General features: G+C 39.8%; 1 protein-coding gene across 3 annotated transcripts in view; it reads right to left on the bottom strand.

Moving 5' to 3' along the window:
• The window catches only part of tns2a (tensin 2a), a 34067-nt gene extending 15860 nt beyond the window's left edge, over nt 1-18207 (bottom strand). For 2 of the 3 annotated variants that reach the window (XM_087780817.1, XM_087780818.1), the window contains exons 1-3: nt 18049-18207; nt 5534-5639; nt 5272-5309 (exon numbers count right to left, since the gene is read on the bottom strand). In XM_087780817.1, the coding sequence (XP_087636943.1) occupies nt 5272-5309; nt 5534-5639; nt 18049-18177 (273 nt within the window). In that variant the 5' untranslated portion in view covers nt 18178-18207. Of the gene's footprint in view, nt 1-5271; nt 5310-5533; nt 5640-10543; nt 10637-18048 lie in introns of those variants that run through there. The other variant, XM_087780816.1, reaches the window with a different exon arrangement.
• Between the last annotated feature and the right edge of the window lie 5043 nt (nt 18208-23250).

Here is a 23250-nt window from a genome sequence, read left to right as displayed (position 1 = left end):
TTGTCCACACTTAGCTGCAATGTGTTTTCACTCAGCCATTGTTTGATTTCTAGCAAACAATTGACTAAACTTAGCCGACATCATGATGTCACTGGACACTTTCAGTAAGGCTGTCTCTCTAGAGTGATGTTTGCGGAAGCCAGACTGAAACTTCTCATGGATGTCGCTATAATCAAGGAACAACGATAGCTGCTCAGACACCACCTTCTCTAAGATTGGAAGCTTAAAAATAGGACTAAAATTACTGAGGTCAGTCGAGTCTAAGCCTGGCTTTTTGAGTAGAAGGTTATACTTGTGACCTACAAATATGCCAGTGTTTAAAAGAAGACCAGAAGTTTATCAATGTCAGAAATTATACACTGACTTCCAATAACAATAAAAATTATGTTGAATAAATTTGCTTGGCGAGTGTTCCACAATCAGTCTCATGTTCTTTAAAAGTGGTCCTCACTTCTCTGACCTCTTAACTTTATCTTTAAACCATCAAAGTCAAAAGATGCATGGCTAACACACAAGGCTTACTCTGAACAAACGAGAAGCCCCCGTCTTTTGAGAAGAATATAATGTTACATTTATGAAATTGGTAGTTCACGTTGGAAGTGTGTCTGAAAATATGTGCCTCTTGCCGCATTCCCATAAAACTCAGACATTTCCACAGAGGGTAATACCACTTTGGCTGCCATGTTGAAAAAAAGAAGTCATAACCGTGCAATGATTCATGATGCTATTACAGATGTCTGATGTTGGATGTGCACGGATAATGGGAAAAACAGCAAAGATCATTTTGGCTTTGAGTTAGAGAACTTCAAGAGAGTACCTTCCTAAACCAGCACGTTGTCATGTTAGCTTAAAGTTTAGTTCGATTTCTGTTCTGGGAACTTTTGCTATGAGCCATAAAATTCTAGAAAACTATTAATGTAATTTTATGCTGCATTCTTTTAAAGTCACGTGTGCTCCTTTAGGGAGGTCTGTGCTACAGTATCTCAGTACTTTAATGGTTTTTCTGACTTGGACTGAATCTTTTCGTGCTTCAAAATAAATGTTGTCCCTTTTAAATGTTCGCCTTTGTTATAAAATGCTAACTGATGATGTAGAAAACAACTATAACATGACATGATTTTGGAGTTCTCGTCCAAAACTCTGCATCAGCAGTGACATGACAACGATGAACAACTATAAAATTAAATAAACACAACCAGCCCCACCCTGGACATGTATGCAACAAAATTGTGGGTTTGCTTGGAATGTCTCGTTCCAGGTTTGTCTCTACTGACCAGTAAAAGTCCACGACAGACCTGGTATCATGCGTTTGTGGCCTTAGCTCATGCCATTGTCAGACAGGAGTGAACATTCCCTTGAGCAACACAGCCCTTTCCTTCATGTTAGCTATTCACGCTAATGGCATACCTATTCCATGACTCCCTTGGGAGAGTCAATCAGTAGACCCTGATGAAAGCCAGAACAAATCATCAGTCCACGCCGACCACAGCCTTGCAAGCTCTCATCATCTCAATCAAAGACGCAAGAAGGCATGAGAAGAACAAAACATGATCCAATTATAACAATCTGCAGAAAACTAGCACTATGAAAGTCATTCAATTTGTATCTGAATTTGTCTCTTAATAACTAAATTATTGAACAATTCACTGAGATTTCTCTCCAACTCTCTGAGAACAATTCCATGACAATCCTGAGTCGGTTAAAGATCACGACTACTATTTTAAAATGCTTCCCACATGTGTAACGCCTCGTAATCATGACAAGATGGACTATATGAGAAAAGCAGACCCATGAATGAGGACTTCAGGGTCAGGGCTTAACAAAGGCAACACATGGGTTAAACTAAACCCTTGCATTTGCTCAAAGCCTGGTATCACGCATAAATCGCTCTGCAGTATGAGAGGAGAGCCAACAAAGAGTTAATCTTCAAAACGTTTCTCTCCACATGTGTATCTTTGTCACTTGTTCCCACTCGTCCTTTGACAGCAAAAGAACAGAAAGCATGTCTGTGTTTCTTTCCGGGCAGCTGAGGGGCTAAGATATGGCAGGTCACACGGGTGCATGTGGTGGGACTCGAGTCCCTGTTATGGAAACAAACACATCAACAGATATAGGCATGACGGTATGTAGTTTGTCAACACACAAATCAAACATCTGCTAAAGAACCATAGCTTCATAGAACGTCTGAAAATCAAATTTTCCCATTTTCAAATACACAATTGTACTGTTCAGAATGATTACGCACAAAAGTGTTTTAAAACATTTACAGGTTTTAAATAACTACAAAGTAATTTGTTGAAATTGCAGCATTAGGAGGTCATATTTAATGAATCCAAATTTATTTTGGTCAAAACATCTTAACAGGCGAAGGTTCATTTAAACATAGGACCCCTTCTTTGAGAACACTTTCACAATTCTTCACCATCAAACTCTTTTTTTTTATTGAATATTGCTACAAATAATGTACAATAAAAGAATTAGAGCAGGTAGGGCCATCTAAGGTTGCAGGAGGTGTGGAAATAACCCGTGCAAACTATACAGTTTCTGACGGACCACTTTCTAACAAAGTTTAAAAGAAGGACCTTGCCTTTCGTAGCAAAATAACCTTTTGTCAACAGGTAACTTGGCCTGTTAAAATGTAAATAGCTTTTTTATTTCAATAAATACAATTTGTAACAGTGCATGATTTCCTTTTTTATTCGTGGATAAAATACTGATATATTTGGGAGCTTTTTTAAAACCCACACTGGAACTGCTACACAAAAAACTTGTATTCTGAAGGTAAACGATTGAAAGAAATTATCTCGTCTTCGGTCAAGAAAGAGTGGAACTGCTGGCTTATGACTCTGCTGGCTCTCACATTCCCACACACCGAGCAGACTGGCAGAACCCCAGAACTGTTCAGCTTTTTAACACTAATCAACATCAGTCACTCACTTCGTTAACACACACATCCACTCACACACACACGCACGACAATCTGCACGATTACAAGACCCGTCTGTGATATGAGGCAGTCTGTGGCTAATCATCAGCAGAGATCAGAGCAGATCTTGTAATGTCAGAACGATATGTTTCCTGTTATCCTCAATGACTCATGCTGGCTACAGTCATGTTTGGGGGTGCGCCAGGCCAGCATGAGGGGAACTGAGGGCCACAATAGCAAAACAGATTTTGCTTTTTCATCTTTCTCTTGTTCCTACCATTCAGAAGAGGTGACTAATGTAAAAAAAAAATCAATAATATTAGACGATCATAGAAGTGTAAAAGTGTAAAATACCTTCCAAATACATCATCTTTGTGTCAGATGTAGTGCGTCGGTGAAAGCAAGTTGTATCAGGACGTTGACTTTTCATAGCATTTGTTAACAAGTTCTGTATCGTTCGATCTGGAATGTGAAATACTGACGATCATGTTTACACAGCGATGAGTGACATATTCCAACAGCAACAACATCGTCGCTCTCACATGGGGTGAGAGGAGTGACCTTTTAGACTTTCCATGGACAGGAAGTGTAAAGGGTACAGCAGGAATGTTGGGTCGGCTGTCATTTCCAGGGAAACCAGAATTGAGTTGACAAGGAGACAGGAAATAGGGTTGTTATAATATGCCAGCAGTTTCCATGTCAATTTGATTCCTTATAATCGGCAGACGTGGGCGGGTAACCAACTACAAGCACTGATGAAAAGGTTTTCAGTGCAGACAAACATAGGGAGGGTTGTTACTCTTCCTGTCACCCTCACATCCTCCCTTGCTTCTGTCTAAACATCCTCTCTTGTTAAAAGGATCATGAAGTGGGATCGTCACATGTATGTTGGATATTGCACTCTGATTGTATCACAGCAGGAATGATATTTATTTTTGGATGGATGGGTGGATAGATGGACAGGATAGCTTTAAAGAAAGAGGCTGACTTGTGATCAAACTCACGAGTTTCTCTCAAGTTATCAGACGATGTGCAATTACAATCATTTGTGTCAACATCTTAAACAGACTCTTTATATGACATTATCTATACATTACTACTGTACAAAATAATTCTCCTCCTACATCATAACAACTAAGAAGGATGACCAGCGTCACACACCCATATCTTATCTGGCCTCTCCCTTCCTGAGCAGCAGCGATGAATATCACAGAGTAACACATTAAATTCTCACAATGAAACCTCAAAAACACAACTCATCCCTGGACTTTTTCTTTTCATTTCTTCAATGCAAATATTCTTTAATGAAGATTTTCCCTTTAATTTAAGGTACACACCACATAAAGACATCTTTTATCCCCATTGGTTGCAGGATTTTTTTTTTTTTAAGTGGATGAGATCAGTCTGCCAAGACTACTCGTTCAACCTCCGCATGAGTCCAGCCATGCCTGGCATTCTCCTATATACAGCCCTCTGTCTATTCATAATTCCATCCCACCATCAATGATCCTTTCACGCCGGCAACATGTTTACTGCGAAGAACGGTACTGAGCAACCCTTATATTCACAAACACCCATGAGGTCGATATTCCAGGTCATAATGTGCGGCTGTGTACAATTCAGAGAAACTCTTGTTCATCCCGACAGGACAATGCGTGAATCAGCGACTATCATGAGAGGTCACGTCGGCAGGACTTCACCATGACGGCTTCTTATGATTTTGTCACTTCATCTTTTTGAAAACAAAAGACTCAGTGTTGGCTGACTTGTATTTGCCATATCTGTTCAACATCAATATTCATTTGTCAGATTGTCACATTAAATACTACCACATTTAAAAAATTGTATTTCCGGAACTGGGTATGTTTATTCAGAAATACTATATGAATTAAAGACTTTTACGTATACAAGAGTTTTGACTGTTGCAGCACTAAAGGCCTTTGAATGCATCAATTCCTCGTGTATTGCTGGTTGAAGTTTTAGCTTGTAGCAGAAGTCAAGAGTCAGGAATGTGGAAAATAGAAATTGAAAGTGTGTGCACTGAAGAAAGAATATAGCAGTTTGTAGTCTCGTTTTCCTTGTTCCATCATGGCTACTTAGAGCCACAGGTGACCATAAATGTGGAAGACTGACCTAACAAACTAACTTGTGCTGGTGTCAACTATTTAATGCCAAATTGTGTGCAGTGTGTACATCTGTCTTACTGTCTTCTAGGGCCAGTGTTGCCAGTATTGAATCCACATACAAAATGATAAATGCATAATAATATCATTCTATAATATAATATAATATAATATTTTGCAGGTATTACCAGGTTACACATGTATTGAAGTAAAAAGTCTTACCTTGGCCTCGCACTTCCTGTGAGATGCTGTCTTGCATCCTAGTGTGTAGAAAACAGAAGAAAAGCATGCATTTAGTTTGTATTGACTAAAATCCTAAAAATATGCAGAAAATATTTTTGGTAATAATAAGTCTCCCCTCATTACTGCTTCAGGGAAAACATCAACGCACAAACAAAACCATAACACATCCTTATATCTTATATCTTACATCACATTCTTATCTAAAATAATTTACTAAATTGTACTATATAAAGTACTTTACCTCTGCAGAAGGAGCCAATGTTGTCGATGTTCTGGCGACAGACACTACACTGTCTCTTCTTGTTGAAGGTTTTCTCCTTGAAGGCGTGGGGTTCTCCCTTCCCCGCCTGCACACATACCCATGACAATGAATTCAATTAAATGTCAGTTGAGTCTTGAAAGTTCCATTTGTATCACAAGTGGAATATTTGCATGTTATGTGTGTAGTTGTGTGCACTTGTACAGTTAGTGGGTTTTCTCATGCCCAAGTGTTACTGTACAAGCCAGTGTGTTGACGTGCACATCAGTGTGTGTAAGTTCACAGGGAAGTGGTTCCTGTCCACTGCCACTTTTGTTTCCCAACATGGGGATCAGACCCGTAAATGAGTGGAGCTGACGTGACTCAGCAAAGGCTTTGAACATGAGACTTTGGGCTAAGCACTGGGATTGCTTAGCATGTTTTTCTGCATAGTTACATGGAGAAAGAACTCTGTGTGGGGGGGCCTTTGAGAAAATAGTTTTTTGCTGGGAATTTCAACATCCAAGAGCAACAATTTATCAAATGTTCACAATGATCGTGTGTTTGGTCAACACCATCAACTGCTTTAATATTTCTATTCTATTTAGAGTTAGAGTTCTCTTATTCACAACAAAGCTGTTTTCGCACAAATGTTCCATGATCCTGCGACTCAGACTGTTCTGGAGATTGGACGGTGTTTGGACAGCGGCTTAACTTGCACCAGCTTCTGCTTGCCACTCTCAGAGCTTCCAGCACAACTGAGTCCTCTGGTTGTTGAACCAGGTGGGTGGCATTGCAGCTGAACCAAGAGAACATTTGTTGTTAAGAGGTTGGCCAACTACAGAAATAATAAGAAATGATGATCCCTGGGTCGTTGGTATTTTAGTGTTCTGCGAACATTCTTTCTTATTATCCTCCCTCAATGACGGCAAGTCAAATCGTGCCAGAAAAAGTGAATTACTTTTTTTGATTGTTCATTTTAGTGAAATTGACTTCCTCTTTCTCATACAAATAAACAATAACTTGCTGCTTTCACCATCACTATTTTTATTTCAACTCATTTGGATTATCTTATTATATATATTATTTTATTTTTTATTTTTTTACTTTATATATATTGAAAAGCTGAAGTCATTTTAACGGATTTTGTCTTATTTAGTTAAAGTCAAAGATGATATGTAATTTCACGTCTGAAGTATATCTATATTTCATGTTTCCCGGTGTTGTAAAGATGGCTGATTTCAAGTGTCACATTGGGATTCATGCAGAAGGAACCGAAGTGGAGGAGGTCTACAACATCGGGGAGAATAACAGCACCGGAAGCATGAAAACAGCTGGTAGAGTCAAAGTGGACCAGGACTGAAAACAACCTGCTGAGCTGAACCCAGAGCAGTAATTACTGTCAACGCAGGAATGGATGAAAAAACATCTTGGTCTGCGAAGATGAGTGGGTCACTGAGCTGATCTAGTGGTTCATTCTCTTACTTGATCTTTCACTTTCCTCAAAACTTATCCATCATCATATGAACAAATGCTTGATTGAGTGAGGACTAAGTATAAACCCATTGACACAGAGGTGAGACACAAAAATGTAAAAACCAACACACAGAGAGAGAAAGCCCATCTTGTGCTCCAAGTGGAAACTCCACCCCCTTATTTCTATAAATAGCAAATACACAGACAAAGATTGGACTTAGTGAAAAGTTGGATTCTTGGAACTGGTGACCTTTACTGATGATGCAGCTGGTCAGCAGGGAACAACCCAGATTGTCAAACCGTTTTAACTTTGACATTATTACCCAATATTTCTTTTTAGGCTCAAAAGGTGATTCTTACACACATCTACATTTGATTGTTCCCTTTTCACTCTTACTACCTTAGAATATCTTCAATAATGTCTTTAATAAACAACTTAATAAGCGAGTTATTGTCTTGTCTATTTTAAAATGACTCACGCTGAAGAGAGCTCTATAAAGAGAGACTCTGTATCACTACAATATCGGGAAAGTGCTCTTTCATGCAACTGTTGTTAGATTTAAGACTCACATCATAATACATTTGCTATTTAAATAGGACCTTAGCAAGAATAAAAACCCACTTTACTTGCATTATCCAACTATTGCCCTGTGTTAGTTATTACCAGCTACATCAGGTCGTTGCCAAAACCTTCATTTTTATTAATAGAACCATTTTTTAAAATTTAGTTCCTGAATACCAAATGTGTTAGAGCAGTGACATATTGACCTGATCTTTCTCAGTATAACATTTAAAAAATGGAAATTAATGCTGCTCTTTAAGCCACTTTCCTACATCAGAACCGATCGTTCCGGCACTTACTGTCTTGTTTGAACTACAGAAGAGCTTGTAGCTCGGTCCATGACATCTGGTCTGCAAATGCTGCGATTGCAAAGCTGGCAAACTCAACCACTAAAGTCGTCTAAAGGCCCCTGAAGGAATTTACAAACTTGACCCTCTGTTTCAGTTGGAATGCCCTCAAGGTGTTTTGTGGCGGGAGGAAAGTAGAGATATAGAGTAGACCACCTGTGCCACGAGTCTCTTAAGAACAAGAATATAAGTTGACTTTAGATGCAGTTCAACTCAATAAACACATGAAATTATTACCACATTAGGCTGTGCTAACCTTGGCTTATTGTTCATATTTCTCTAAGATTTTTATGACCCCTCTAGGATTGTTTTTCCTGACATTGTGCTGCCTTATCATCAGCTGATCGTTCTCTGCCTCGGCCATTAAACTTGTGTTTGCACATGCGCGGTCCAAAGGGTGTGACGGCAGTGGAGGGAAAAGAGACGGCTTGTTCTTGACGTGAGGTCATAGCTACACTGTGGTACACTTCCGTTCTGAAAACTTGGCTTAAAACCGAGGACAAACATGGAGTAACGCCTTGCAAGAACACCTCCAGCTGCAGTAGGTCATTACCGGTAAAAAAAAGATCCGTCTGTTTGGCCCTCGAGAAGTGGCCTTGGTGTGTCCATGACATCATCTCAGTAACTACACAATGGCATTTAAAAAAATGTATGAACCGATTCATCCAGATCTGATTACGATGCAGACTGGTAAAGTCTTGGTAAGCCATCTGGAGTCCTATCTGATTAATTTCCGCTTATAATGTTTATAACCTGCAGCTTTTTCCAGGAGTGACAAGCACCTACTGTCCTCCTGGAGCAGATTCATGAACCAGCCTCAGTCTCAGCCACTACACCTGGCAGAGGAGCCTCTACTATATACTGTACTCTCAAACAGCCGCTTTGCCTCAGACAACAACACACTACACTTACGACTGAAAACTTTTTGTTAATCCAAAATAAAATACACATTTTCAGAGCAAAAGAACAAGTTCATGCATGCTTGGTCCTCTCCTCATTTTGCTGTACAGTTCACTTGACTTCATATGGAAAACAAACATACAAGTCACACCAATAAAAAATGGCCCAACTTGACTTTAAATCGTGATGATCTAAAATGATTAGAATTCCTTGACGATAGCAGGAGCTTCGCTTCTGTTTTTGAAAAACAAAACGGTTGCTCAGAAATCAATGATGCTGGGGTTGTGTAATAAATTTGAACTGTCAGATCTCCGTCTGCTGTAAGTCATCGAGCCAATTCAACTCGCAGTACGTCATCCATAAGTAGATTAATTTGTTTCCCCAAGTCAGCTATCAGAGAAGGAAAGCTTTGAGAGTTCCAACAATGTTATCGGTCGATATTCCGTCGTCTTTCTTTCTCGTGTAGCAAGGCAGGATGAGATCTCTGACGTCAGGATCATGATATGAAGCCAGCACTAATCAGCTGGGATGTGAAACATGAACTAACAGGATGTTTGTTGCAGGATAAAAAACTTGAGGCACCACTTTCGTAGAAAGCCTAGTAACAGTCTACATGACAGAGTATATATCAGATTGTTTAATTACCGTTACAACTAAAGATACATTTCTTTGCGCTTGATGGAGTTGACTGACTCCTTTAAGAAACATCTTAAGACGTTTTTATTTGTTCAGGCTTTTCCATGATTTTCTGGAACTCCTGTTGTGTTATCAGTTTTATCTTGACCTTTAAAGTATATATTTTATTGAGTATTGTTTTGATTGTTTAAGCGCTTTGTGAACCTGGTCTGGAAAAGCGCTATACAAATAAAAATGACTTACTTACTTACATTTGTTAGGACAAATTTAATATAGAGTTTTTGTCCACTTGGATGTGACTTTAAAATCAAATTATTGAAATCGAATCATTCTAGATCCACAAACTGGACTTTTTTTTTTTTTTACTAAATGTAATAAGAAGAAAGTGAAATCCAGGGCGAGGTTTATGATGAAGTGTTATAGACAAATGGACTTTGGAACATACTGTTTATGTTAGAAGTTACAAACTTTTCTTTCCAAAATCCATTGAGACCCAAAATAAAAAACACATTTCTTGACCTTATAAAAACACCAGCTACTTCCAATAGGATTCTGCTTGAATGCCTCGTGAAGAGTGTAAAGAAAAGACAAGAACAGGCAGAATCCTTATTAAAACACGCCAACAAATCTTCCAAGGATCACCTGTCAGGTTGAGGAGAACCTCTCGCTTACGTAACAAGAGATTCTCAACCCAAACCTCTCGCCTCCTCCAACTGTTTGACATTAACCCACAATGACCGGTGCTGACGCAGGAACACAGTCGGTGGTGGAGGGTCTACTTAATGCATCATATGACCCTATTCAGAACATTTTACGTCACTTTAATTAGGTGCGACCACTCAAGAGGAACAACCTCTCAAAAGGAGCGCCCCCCATTCTCCTTTAAACTACTTTTAAGTAACCTTATGAGAAAAAAAAAACTCAGAAGTAAATATTTATAAAGGAAAATATCAGTGGTGGTCTCAATGGAAAGTGCGCAACAGACCCGCGCACACATGTAAATACGTCATCTTTTCCCTGAGCCTCCCAAACAGCAACAAATAAGTTACTCAACATTTGAAAAATGTGACGTGAGGGACGTCCCGGGCTTACCTTGCTCGTTTTCCCGCTAAACATCCCCAGAGTGTCGTGAGAGTCCCGTCATAGTGAGGTTGAAGCGTCAATACACGAAAAGAGTGAGATAAGTTGTTTTCTCTGCAGGGCAGCGGGGGGGCGGAGCCACGAGCATGCGTGGAGTACTATTACCGCGTTGTGATTGGTTGGCCACGAGAGGGAGCGTGTAATGCTGGATGGTCATTGGCTAATGGGAAGCAAAGAGAAGCCTTAAGCGAAGTCAATTGAAAAGTCGTGTTGGCTTACGAAAAATATAAAAATTACTCGCAAACAGAAAAAAATCAACACATTTTCACCAATATTTCAACAACACGTTTACATTTGTTAATAGTCCTTTTCTCTAAGGTAACACAATATATTCCGATTGTGTAAATGAAAAAGCGTATATGAATAAAAACCGTCAAACCCTTTCTATAAAATTAAAAATAAATAATGCAAGATTATTTTCCATAGCCATTTATTCTGAATTTATGTTTCTATATTCTGTATCATCTTCACTTGTCTATAAATTATGTCAATACTCATACTAGTACTTTGTACGTCAAGTCGCGCAATTTGATCCATTCTCACAACGCACGCCACACTTGAAATTTCACGCGCTTTTATTCACCCGTTAAATACTCTTTATTTTTTATTTTCCTGATAATAAATGTTATAAACGCGTAAATCTAGCCAACCACGGACGGAACCACTCCATATCAACCAATCAGAAGCAACAAAAGGCGGGACTTGACCAAGTACATCAGCTACAGAAATTGGGTACTTTTCAAATTTCCATAATGGTAAACATTGTCTTTGGTTATTTATTTTTTTGTTTTATTTTAATTAGGGTTCACATCTAATGTTGGGATGCATGTTGAATAGTTGTGTATTGTGAAGTATTGTTTTATTTAGTGTTGATACCTTTATGTTATGTGTGAAATACTATAAACGTCATGTGACTTTTTTTTAATGTAACATATAACATATTTTCAGATTTTTCTTTAATTGCTCAAAGCCTTTGACTTCAAAACAGTATGTGCAAATGAAAGTATTACCTAATTTAATAAAACTCAATATTGTGTTTTTTCAGACATATTTGTCTTCCAGTGGGACAAGCCAAGATTAAAAAAAAGCAGTGGACCCTAGAGCTAGTTGCAAACTTTTGGGATTTCCCTGAAAGGTAAATCCTACAGTCTTGTGAAAACCTCATAATTAACCAAATTCAGAAGATCTTCATAGTCCACATGTTCCAGACAAGCAAACCTTCCCCAACAACAAAGGTTCAACAACAGCTAGGTCATAGTATAAGCTTGCACACAAGATCAATGGTTTCACATGGTCCCTTAATATTCTCATCTAAAATACTTTCCATGTATTTCCAACATCAGGAGAGCTGCCAATGGCCTCAAAGTAACAACCGTTTGCTTGTTGCCAAATGATGAAGACATATATGTCTACAAAGAGCCATTTACATTCCTGTCTGAGTCAAGATATGATATGAGTGAGTGCTTCGATACAGGCCTGAAGGTGCTGCCTTTGATAAGTAGCTGGTTTTCCCCTTTTAAGTCATCAGTTATATATTCATTTCATTGTCTGTCTTTCATACTGGGTAGTGTTACAATGCACCTTTGTTATTCATTTATTAGTTTTTTTTATTACAGTCAATTATTTATTGATTGTTAATAACAAAGTTAGATTAAGATTATCACCCAGGTAATTGGTTTAAGATAATTTAAAATTGATAGTTCAAGATGCGAAATATAAAACATACCATTTGAATGTAGAATTTTTGATAAATACCTTATTAAAATATATGTATCGGTGACGCATTTGTCATTGTGAAAAGGTGGCGGGTTTATGATGCTATAAATTAAAATGATACCAAGTTACAATCCATTACAGCCTTGGATGTGTTCTAGAAGAGTTGCACTAGTACCCCACAAAATATACGATTTATATGTAGACATTTGGAGAAATTAATTATTATTTAATCATCATATTTTAACCATATTAGTCATACGACTTTGTGAAGGGTGAAAGGTTAATGACGCTATAGGTGGCATTGAAGTCAGGACATCACTACATTTAAAAAAACGCCCAAATATATTGTTTTGCCAAACCCATCAGAACAATCAAAACTTCCTTTTCCGAATATTGACAGCCTTGTATCATTGTACATTGTATGGAATACTCTTTCAAAACATCAGAGTGGATTCATAAATATCATCAAAGCCATCATCAAACATCTCTTCTTTAAAACGTAAATTCTACCAAGTTTAATAAGTAACATAAAGAAAATTATTTATAAATGTTACACCACCATTTATGCTTATTGTTAAGGCAACTTGCTGATAAGAACCTGGTACTTTTATCAAGAAACAATAAATGAAGTTATTCAGAACAAGAAGGTATGATTTTTAATTTTACATTTCTCAAAGAATAAACTTTCCTAGCCTCACCAGATGAAATGCTGGTAGAAGTTAATGTGAGTTTGACCGTACAAATAAATGAGGTGGTTCGGGCGTTGATTTAGCATATCCTGAACTTGAAAATGTAAATAAACATCTCATGTAGACACCAAAGCTACAGCCACAAGTTCTTTTTGACAGTGAGAAGCATGAAAAAGCTTTTCAAAGTGCTGCAGCAGCAACTCTTAGTGGCAGAACTTTAGAACTACATCACTTCACTTATTGAGAAAGAATAGAGAAGAGGTTCAACTATTTAATTATGTTTTTAATCCATTTTGTTTAATGCGGTAAAACTTTATTCTGCGTCTGTCAAAGCGTAATGCACAATTCAACACAAGAACATTATAGTCCCTTTCGTATGTGTAGGTTCATGACTGACCATGTCACCTGACTTCCAAGCACTTAATTTGTTCCATTCCTATTCCTCATTACCTTGGAATTTCCTCCTTGTGACAGGCAGAAGCTGTATGGATGCATCTGTGGGTTTACTAATGACTCCTTGGATGCGTTTTTTAGAAAAATGTTTGATAAGGAATAAGGAACCAGAAGAGAAGGACAGGAAACTGGCGTCTGGGATTGGAATGAGGGGTGAGTCATTGAGCGGGGGAGGGTATTTGAAAAAAAAAGAAGGAAAATCATGTAAAAGAATAAGGACTAATTAGAAAGATGAGTTGAACACGCAAAGTAAGCCCATTTAAAAAGGTTCGACTTCTGTTAATACTCAAATGACCTAGCAGTGCCCCAAAAAAGAAAACGTTGAGTTCTGTTTTTTTTTTCTTTCAAACTATTTTTTAAGGAAGGACGTGGATCGCTGGTGTAGGTATATGCGAATGAGGAGGACAGAGGAGGGACCAGTGCCAAAGGGAAATGGGAGAAGGGGGAAGCTAAAAAAGGAGGCAGCTCTAGGATTGATTGTGTAAGACAGAACTAAGCCCTCTGATAAGGTGCAGCTGTTGATGGAGCCAGAGTTCCAGAAAGCAGCGATGTAGAGAGAGAACACTGATGAGAAAGGCAGCACATGTTATTCCAATGAGATCAATCAAATACTCCGTAGTCCAATGCTGCTGGAATGTCTTCAAAACAGGGATACACATACTTCACATTTTTGTGTGGAAGGGATGCAGAAAAAAATGAGCTCTTGGTTCTACTCTCGTGTTCCCTTACAGGGTGGTGCTGGGATTTGTCCGGGTTTTGGTTGCAAACAGATATTCTCATGTCATATCCCTTTCCTGGGCAGATCCCAGTTGTGAGGTTTTTTGGTACCCATGGCCAACCTCAGTGGCTGTTCCACTAGGATCTGTACTCCGAAACACTCCTGTGTTTTTTACCACATCTCTAATAGGGATGTGTAAAAACGGGAGGCACCAGGACGAATGGGGGCTGTTTGAGTAAAAGGTGACAGTGAGGTCGGGGGATCTTTTTGCCAGTTATAATAACTAAATGATAACTTCAAATTCTCTTTTGGTCTCCCATAGGGCTTCGAAACAGGTCACTAGTGTGCGAGAGGTTGCTTGGACTCCAGCTCCTGTATGGTCTCCGCTATCTTGTCTACGTTCAGCACTAGCTGGTTAGCGGATGGTCTGTTGTGACACCGAGGGTGTCCTCCTCATTAGGGTCCCATGGTGTTTTTTTCTTCCTGATGGTCTAAGGGGTCATTCAACCCATGTTGTGGCTGCTTCGGTGGTCCTCATGCGGCAGAGGACATCTGTCAGTCTTTGTGTTAACCAATATCGAATCTCGGATAGAGGCTGTAGCACCATGATGTAGAACCACTGAGTTAACTAATTTAAACTCCAGGTTCTGTATTTGGTGTGAAGCCCTCTAACGGTGTCGCCCGGCTGTCCGCCCTTTCTCAGATCAGTCGCGCTAGAAGGTAGTGTGGCAGGTATTCCTCTTCCTATATGGGCTAGCTGGGTGGCGAGTTCAGTGAGTTCGGTGAGTTTTTTCTGAGACAAGACAGAGCCTTGGGGATTAACCAATAGCATGGTTAGAGGGCTTCACCCAATACAATTGTAGAATCTTAAGTCATGATTAGATAACTCAGGGGTTTTCTCCCACGTGCAGGAGCGTTAAATGCTGTCCATCCCATCTAATGTGGATCCTGTAGGTCTATATTTACCAGCAGTCGTTTCAGAGCTCCTTCCTGTGTTGTGTGTGGGTGTTTGTAGTGAATGCCTGTGGCCTCTGTCTTGGCCCTGGCCAATCTCTAAACACTACTGGTGAGGAATTGCAATGTATCTAGACAAATATACTGGAAATAAATGTGATTCTTTGCTACAGGAAGATTGCAAAACTTGGTTCACACAAACCCCAAGAATATTCCAAAAGACATAAAACACAGTTCTTTCGTATCTTTTGTGAGCCACTTTTCAGAACGGCCTTTCTAAAATTATACACTAAAGTCACTGTTCAACCACAGACTTTAAAATAGTAAGTAATATTCGTAGAATAAATAATAATATATATAATATAATGATAATAATATTATAAATAAAAAAATGCATTTAGTGGGCATTCTTGCTGTTGTGAAAGAAATGTGGAAATACATCCATCTATCCTTCCATCCATCCATCCATCCATCCATCCATCCATCCATCCATCCATCCATCCATCCATCCATCCATCCATCCATCCATCCATCCATCCATCCATCCATCCATCCATCCATCCATCCATCCATACATCCATCCTTCCATCCACCCATCAACATCCCTCTATCCTTCCATCCATCCATCAATCCATCCATTTATCCTTCCACCCATCCACCATTAATAGTCACCCATCCATTAATCCTCCCACATCCATTTATCCATAATAGTTGTGGTACATTAAATATTGGACCTGATGGAGCCAGAGCTGCACGGCCTGCATTTGTATGTGTAATTTTAAGTAAGTAATCTTTGTATCATTTTACAAATATGCAATCTGAGAATCGTGGTGCATTATTGACATTCGTGGTTTAAACTTGATCTATACTTCCGGTGCAACTGTAGTACCCTTCCAAGAGAACACAGTTACACCGCTCTGGCAAGAATAAAAACTTAGAAGGATGGCTTTAGACATACAGTCTCCTTCATAAGGTCGTGTGTAGTAAGTGTGTGTGTGTGTGTGTGTGTGTGTGTGTGTGTGTGTGTGTGTGTGTGTGCGTCTGTGCTTGTGTGGACCCCAGCGCACAGAGGCAGGAAGCAACAAGAAGATGTCTGACGCGACGAACAAGGGAGGAATACCCGCTGACAGGCCCCACTCCCGCCCACTTTCACAGCAACCACCAGTCTTTTTGCTGTGGATCCCCCCTCTCAACTACAGCCCTTCCACAACAGGCACCATTGGGCGAACAGCAGCATTAAATGGGTAGTCCACTTTCTCTGTGGTCCAGAAGGCCCGTCCATCGCACCCACCTCGCCCAAGCCCTCGCCCACTGTGTAGCCCCATCCCACGGGCAGCCTACCCTGCTGTCAGGGCGGCAAACACCCTGCAACGGCACTTTCAGCACAGGGCACACACAGAGAAACTCTGCCACTGTGGCAGCAGCCATCCAGACCGACCCCTGAGCTGCCCCTGCCCACCGCTGCCACCAAAAAACCAACCCAAATCGCCACCATGGGCCCCCAGGGGAAGGCCCGCCCAAGGAAATGCGGCAACAATAGCTAGAACAGCAGGGCCCCACAAGCACTGACCGACACCATCAGCCACCGCAGCCAAACCCCACCCGGCTGGACCCTGGCAGAGTCCGAGGCAAGCGTGTATCCGCGTGCAACAAATAGACCTGGTAGCCAACCGCACATCCCGCAAACCCCAGAGAGAGCCCCCTCACAGAGACGGAAGTACTCCCATCCCAGACATATTGTGCAAGTGTATCAGTGATATGCTGAAGCTTGTGTGTGTGTGTGTGGGGGAAGGCATATCGATAAAGTAAAGGCTTGGGACAGAGAAAGAAGCTAGTGATTTACAACGGGACGGTTTATGTTTTGTTTAGGGTTGAAAGCCGGTAGATGTGGTTAAGGTTAGATATTTTTACATTAAGAGACGCTTAAAACATTTTCAACATGATTTTTTCTTGTCTATAATTACACAATTTAATAGTATGGTTTGTGTACTCTGTGTTAAAAAAAACTAACCAAAAGGTTTTGTTTCTAGATGGTTAAAGAAAAAATCCTTAAACAACACACACAAACCAAAACATTATTTTAATACTTGTCTGCAAAGATATTATTCCTGGGATTAGATGGAATCTACTGTGTGCATGGGTCTAGACTCCAAGGGGATCTTTTTGCCTCCCACACCCATGTCTTCAGGTCAGCTGGTGGTGGCTGACGTAGTCCAGAGGGCTGCAGATTCCCACGCTGTGTAACATGTGACATGAATCCACTGGGACTTTCAGCATTCTCGTGCAAACACAAGAAACATGTGCGAGTGTGTTCGGGCCTATGGGAGCGTTTAATGAGGCAGCAGAGATCTGTTAGCGATCAACTGTAATCAAAGATGCTGGAGGAGAGTCAGACGTTGGCAAGAGCTGATGTCACTTTCACTTATCTCCAGCCAGAGGTTGACATAATGATGACAGCGTTTATGCAACACAACAACGCTATTGTGTCTATGCACATGTGGTAATGTTGTTGTCACCCTTTCAACTCACAAAGAAGCAAACGTCAACCTCAGATGTCCGTGATGGGACTTCTTTAGCATTTTAAAACGTTTTTTTAAATGTAGTTTCGCATCATGGAATAAAAAAAACATGTCTTGCATCAAAGTGGTTGTGTTATTCAAATACTGTACCAGTGATCAACAACTGTTTTGCAACTATTCTGTTAGAATTCACAGTTTGATCCCAGGAATACAATTCGATTCATTTATTTGGAGATAAACAAAAGAAACAAAAATCAATGCACCAGTAAACACTTGTCAGGTCTCTGTCCAATCAGAGATGTCTTTTGAATCAAACTTAAAATAATCTTGAAAAGGTTAAAGTTCTTTCTCTCACTGAGTGTGAAGAAGAAAGTAGATCGATGCTCATGCAAACGTGCAGCTGCTGACCTTCACAAGCCTCATCCTGCCACTGTCACACCTGTCCAAACTCCTTCTCTTCGCGGCCTGGTTTCGCACCACCGGCACAGGTTGCACTTCCTCCACGCCGCACCAGTCGGAGCTCAGGACGCAACCCATGTAAAAGAACGTCCTCTCCCAGCCACGACCTCCTCTCGGCCCCCTGTTCCAGGCTCCTGGGCAGCTGTTTTTGTCAGCTGGATAGCAGGAGATGGAGGCCCTTCCCCTTTCCCTGGCTCTGATTCAGCCTGGCTGCAGGGACACAGAGAAGGATACGCTCTCCCCCCCCTCCTTTCTTGATACTTTTAAAAACACTTCTCTCTCCAACTCAGTCCCGCTGTCACATGTGCAACCATTTTCCCAACCTGCTCCACCCCCTCTCACTGTTTTCTTACCGCTATCCAACTTTCTGTGTCACTACCTTTGCTGCCGCCCTAAACAACAAGCCTTCAGTAAGTTTCCTTCTACACAAGCCACTCTGCAAACATGTCTTCTCCGTCCGTCCGTCCTTCTGCGTCCGCCCTTACATAGGTTGCCTTACTCTGACATGTACAATTACTTCTCTGTTCAAAACCCTCACCTCACAAACCTCTCCTGCACCCCTTCGCTTTCCTCCTCCCAGATACACCCTCTCCGGTCCTAGCCAGCACATTGTTGGTTCTGTTAAGAAAAGAAGACAAAAACTGTGAGAGCAGTTGTCCGCGGGGCTGGAGGGTCGGTGACTCAGCCGGGTTAGAGACTTGATTACATGGCAGGCGAGCATAAACAACATCTTGTTCAACGCATCTCAACAATGACTACCAGGTGACTTACGAGGGTGACAGACATTTTCCAGACCAGGGTCACAAAGCGCTTAAACAATCGAAATAATACTCAATAAAATATATACTTAAAAGGTCAAGATAACACCGAGAACAACACAGGAGTCACAGAAAATCAAGGAAAAGCCTGCACGAATAAAAATGTCTTGAGATGTTTCTTGAAGAAGACAGTAGATGAATGTCCATGTAAATATGGTGATCTATAAAGTTGCCATTGTGTAAGATACGATAATGAACAAAGATTATGGATGTAAACAATTAGTCTTCAAGTAACAGTAAAACTGTTGGCCCCTTATTAGTTGACCCTCTTGATTTAAACAATTTGGCAGGCATCGTACTATGTGTTGCATGAGTGTGAAACACATCAGGACTGCTTTTGTTCCACTTTTCTCCAGCTGACTAACCCCACTTTCCTGGCACTGGCTCACCAGCAGAAGGAGCCAACCCTTTAAAAGGCAAATTATTATTTAAGTATATATGTATAAGTTTGATTAAAAACCTCGGGTGTTGTGTTGCTCGATCCTCGCAGGTGTTCATATTGTTGCCAGAATTAGCTTCAGGTTTCTGTCTTTACCGTCCTAAAGCAACGTTTGACCCTTTGACCTTTCTCACCCTCTAACTCTTCTGTGCCGGCCCCTTCAGACGTGATCTCAGACTCCAAATAGTGTTAACCAGCCCCCCTTTCAGCGTTACTGGTGTGAATTTAACCCTTTAATCTCCTGCAGCCTGCGAACAATCTTCCAAAAGAATTTGTAAAAATGTACTTGTTTTTATTTGCAGAATCAAAATCTAATCACGTTCAAGGATCAATTAGTTTCCAAGTCGCACACAACAGCCCTGCATCCTAGCACCTCAAACATGAGCAGCAGACTTGGCTGGAACCAATTGAATGTGCGTACGGTGGATCTGTGGAAAGACTGTTTCTCATAAGGCGAGGGCAATAAATCCGAGGGAAAGTCTGGGAAAAGACTAGATAAACCCAAATATGGAGAGAGGAGAGATTGTTATCTGAGAAAACAGATGATATCAAAAATAGACTCTGTGGCAATAATGGAGAACTGGATGATGTCCACACACAAACGGAAAGACTTCTCTCTCTACTATTTCAGATTCAAGGATGGTTCTTTACGTCACATTGTAAACCTCCTACACATCACTTATGATGCTAACTCTTGCTGAAACTCATCATAAATAACAATACATTCTTTTAAGCTGGCAACTGACCAGCTCCATATTACAGCAAGGTCTCTAAACAGTAAAGAAACCTGAAATAAAACCCATAGAAACCTGATTTAGCACTAGTGCAACTTCACAACTGAGCAGAAAGCAGGGAACATATCAATATCTAGAACTAATACATGGAAGATTTTATTAAAAACAAGGGAAAGGGTTAAGAAATGCACAATAACCTTGGCCCTAACAGTTCCTCCTACAGAAAGGTTCACACAGAGAGATTTGAGAGTCTTGTTTTAGAGTTCTTTTTTCTCTTTTTAGTCTTCTATTTTCAGAGGTCGCTGTGAAGCAGGCAGTGTGTGGTGTCCATGTTTGGTCATCCCTGGACCGCACACCAAAAACATGTCTGCCCTACAAAGTGAGTTAAATTTATTAAAATATTCCTACTTTTTCTCGTCTAAGAATTTACCTTTTTCTAATTATTTTTATTTTTGTTCCATTCTACATGTTTATTACATTGTTAACACTGTTACATTGTTACATTGTGTGGTCATCAATACATACAAAACAAAAAAAGTTATATTAAATAGACAGAAATTACCGGGAAAAAACAAACACGTCATTTAAAATTTAGATTCAACTAGCCAACTAAGGAACAATCATTTCCACATAAAATGTAATAAACAGCACCGCTTCGTGGAACTTATACGCAATTGCATTATATTTGAGTACGTAACAGTAACTTTGATAAAAGGAAAAGATAAATATACCTGTATAATGGATTTGAAATGAATTCTGATCAATATGAGGCTTCTACAATGTGGAGTAAAATACATGGCAAAATTATAAATAAATGCACAAACCTATAAATACATAACTAAATGTATAAATAGATAAATGTGTAAATAATTATCAAAATGTTGAAAATAAATAAATACATTGACAGCAGCTTTATTCACAAACTTATATATTTATTTATACATTTAGTGATATATTCGTTCATTCAATTAATTATTTACAATAACTTCCTTTATTTTAGTCACATTATCAGCCATTGAAACAAAAACAAATGAGCAAATTATGATGGTAAAAAAATGAAATGAATAATAATTACAAAAATAAATGAGCAGCATAGAGGTATATGGATGTTTTTAAGTGAGTCTCTTTGGACAAAGAATTTTTTTTTTTCTCCATTTCTGTCATAACCCCAAGAGAGGACGGATTACTCTGGCCATAATCCAAAACTTTAGTCGACTAACGGTGAGTAGAAAATGATTACAATTTTAATTTGGGGTGAATTATCCCTTTATATCAGAGTATCCACTAGATGTCAGTGCCCACAAAGAAACACAGATAAAAGACCAAAGTCCACGTTGTTAATTCTTTTCTGCATTTTCAGATTGTATTCTTAGTTTTTATTTAACAGAAAATGCATAGTTCCTTTAATGCAACATTCAACATGAGAAGAATTACTGGAGAATGGAGCAAAAAACTCTCAGACAAACTGGATTTCAAGCCAACCGGTTCGTTGACCCTTCTGTTTTGCCCCAAACTTTGCGGTGTTATTTTCCGTTGTAGAACCAAGTGTGCTTGTGTGTTGGCAAATGTACATTTGATAGATCAGGCAGACCATCCACCAGCAGACGGGCAGTCTTCCTCCTCCTCACATTTTTCCTCTTGGTCATCAGAATGGAGAGCAGTAACTAAGTAACAGTTCAATCATTGTTGTGACAACAGTGACGCCTCCACACATTTCCCAGAGGTAGCTACTGGTCTGGATGACTTTCTCATAATCAATGTGACCCTTAAAAAAAACAACCAAATGACCTATGACCGTCTTTTATGAGGAGGTTTGACTGCTCATGACTTTATTGTGAAATAAGTCGTCATCAAACCGTCTTGTGCTCCAACATCACAAGGACAACGTTTCCCATTTATGCTGTCGCCATGACAACCACTCACAAACACCAAAATGATTGTCAGCTGCCAGTTTCAAACATCTCTCTATTTCCCACCATCTTGACTTGTTAGTGATCAAGCAAGGGATGTGTTTGATGGTGTGTGTTTTTATAGTAACACACACACTCATTAATTGAACAATCGTGCGGATCCCACTGGGAGGTCGGTATCAGTGGCTATTAGTGAGTCTAAATCAGATCCTCGGTGCTGAATAAGTGACATTCAACTTAAGTGTGTTTAGATAATACTGAACCCACCAGCACGTTTCATTTGAGTGGTAATAACATTTCTTTACTCTCAGCTCAACAACTTCATTACTGTGAAATTAAAGAAGGATGTTGAGGAGACAAACAAGAACGACAGATGTGTATAGAGGAACTGGGGATTGGGATCAAATTCCCTGTCTTTCTGGGATCAAACTTTCTTCAATGAACAACACATGTCGGAGGCAACTATTGGGCTTTGAATGGCTCTTTTGTGAGCATTTGTCTGCGTGTGTGGGCGACGTGTCTCGTGGAACATTTCCCAGCATGGTTAGGATTCACTCACTTTTTCCTGTGTGTATTTCCAAAGCTGCTTTTTTGGGGGGCTCAGTTTAGTAGAGTTCTACTGCTACTGCTCTTGATGTAAAATAGTAGTATCCACTTCCTGCTTCAGATCTCCCTCAACGTATTTTAACCATTTGAATCAGACAAAAGTGATACTGAAAGTGTGTGTTCGGCGCAGCAGCTATGCTCGCAGCAGCGCTCCTGTAAACACACCTGTGCCTACTAATAATAACCTACACTCATGATGATGAGAGATTCTTGTGTAAACGACCTCCAGCATGTGTAATCTTGTTAAACTTCTTTTTGCAGCTGATGTTTCTGAGATGGTTTGTATTTTGGAATTAATGCCACTAAATTGTCTGTGGTAACAGATTTATTACTTTTATGTGCAGTATCCCACATTTTTTATTTTTTTATTTTTTTAATTTAAAATGTATTTCTAGTGATTCCAGTCATTGGTGCGTAGAGACATTCTTGGACGGTCAGTGGACGTGAACTACAATTTGGAGTCTTAAACTCCGTGAAAGGAACTCTTTGTGGAACATGATAAATCCTCCTTAAATCTGTAATTGGACTTTAAGTTATTAGCTGTTGTTGTGATGAATACAGTTTGTTATTTGACAGCGTTTTAATTATAGGAGTGAAACTGAAACAAACAGTCATTAGTTAAAGCTGGGGAAAGCTCTTAATGT

This window comes from Callionymus lyra, chromosome 19 (assembly GCF_982586985.1).
Source record: "Callionymus lyra chromosome 19, fCalLyr1.hap1.1, whole genome shotgun sequence".
NCBI lineage: Eukaryota > Metazoa > Chordata > Actinopteri > Syngnathiformes > Callionymidae > Callionymus > Callionymus lyra.
This window is presented reverse-complemented; position numbering and strand designations above follow the sequence as displayed.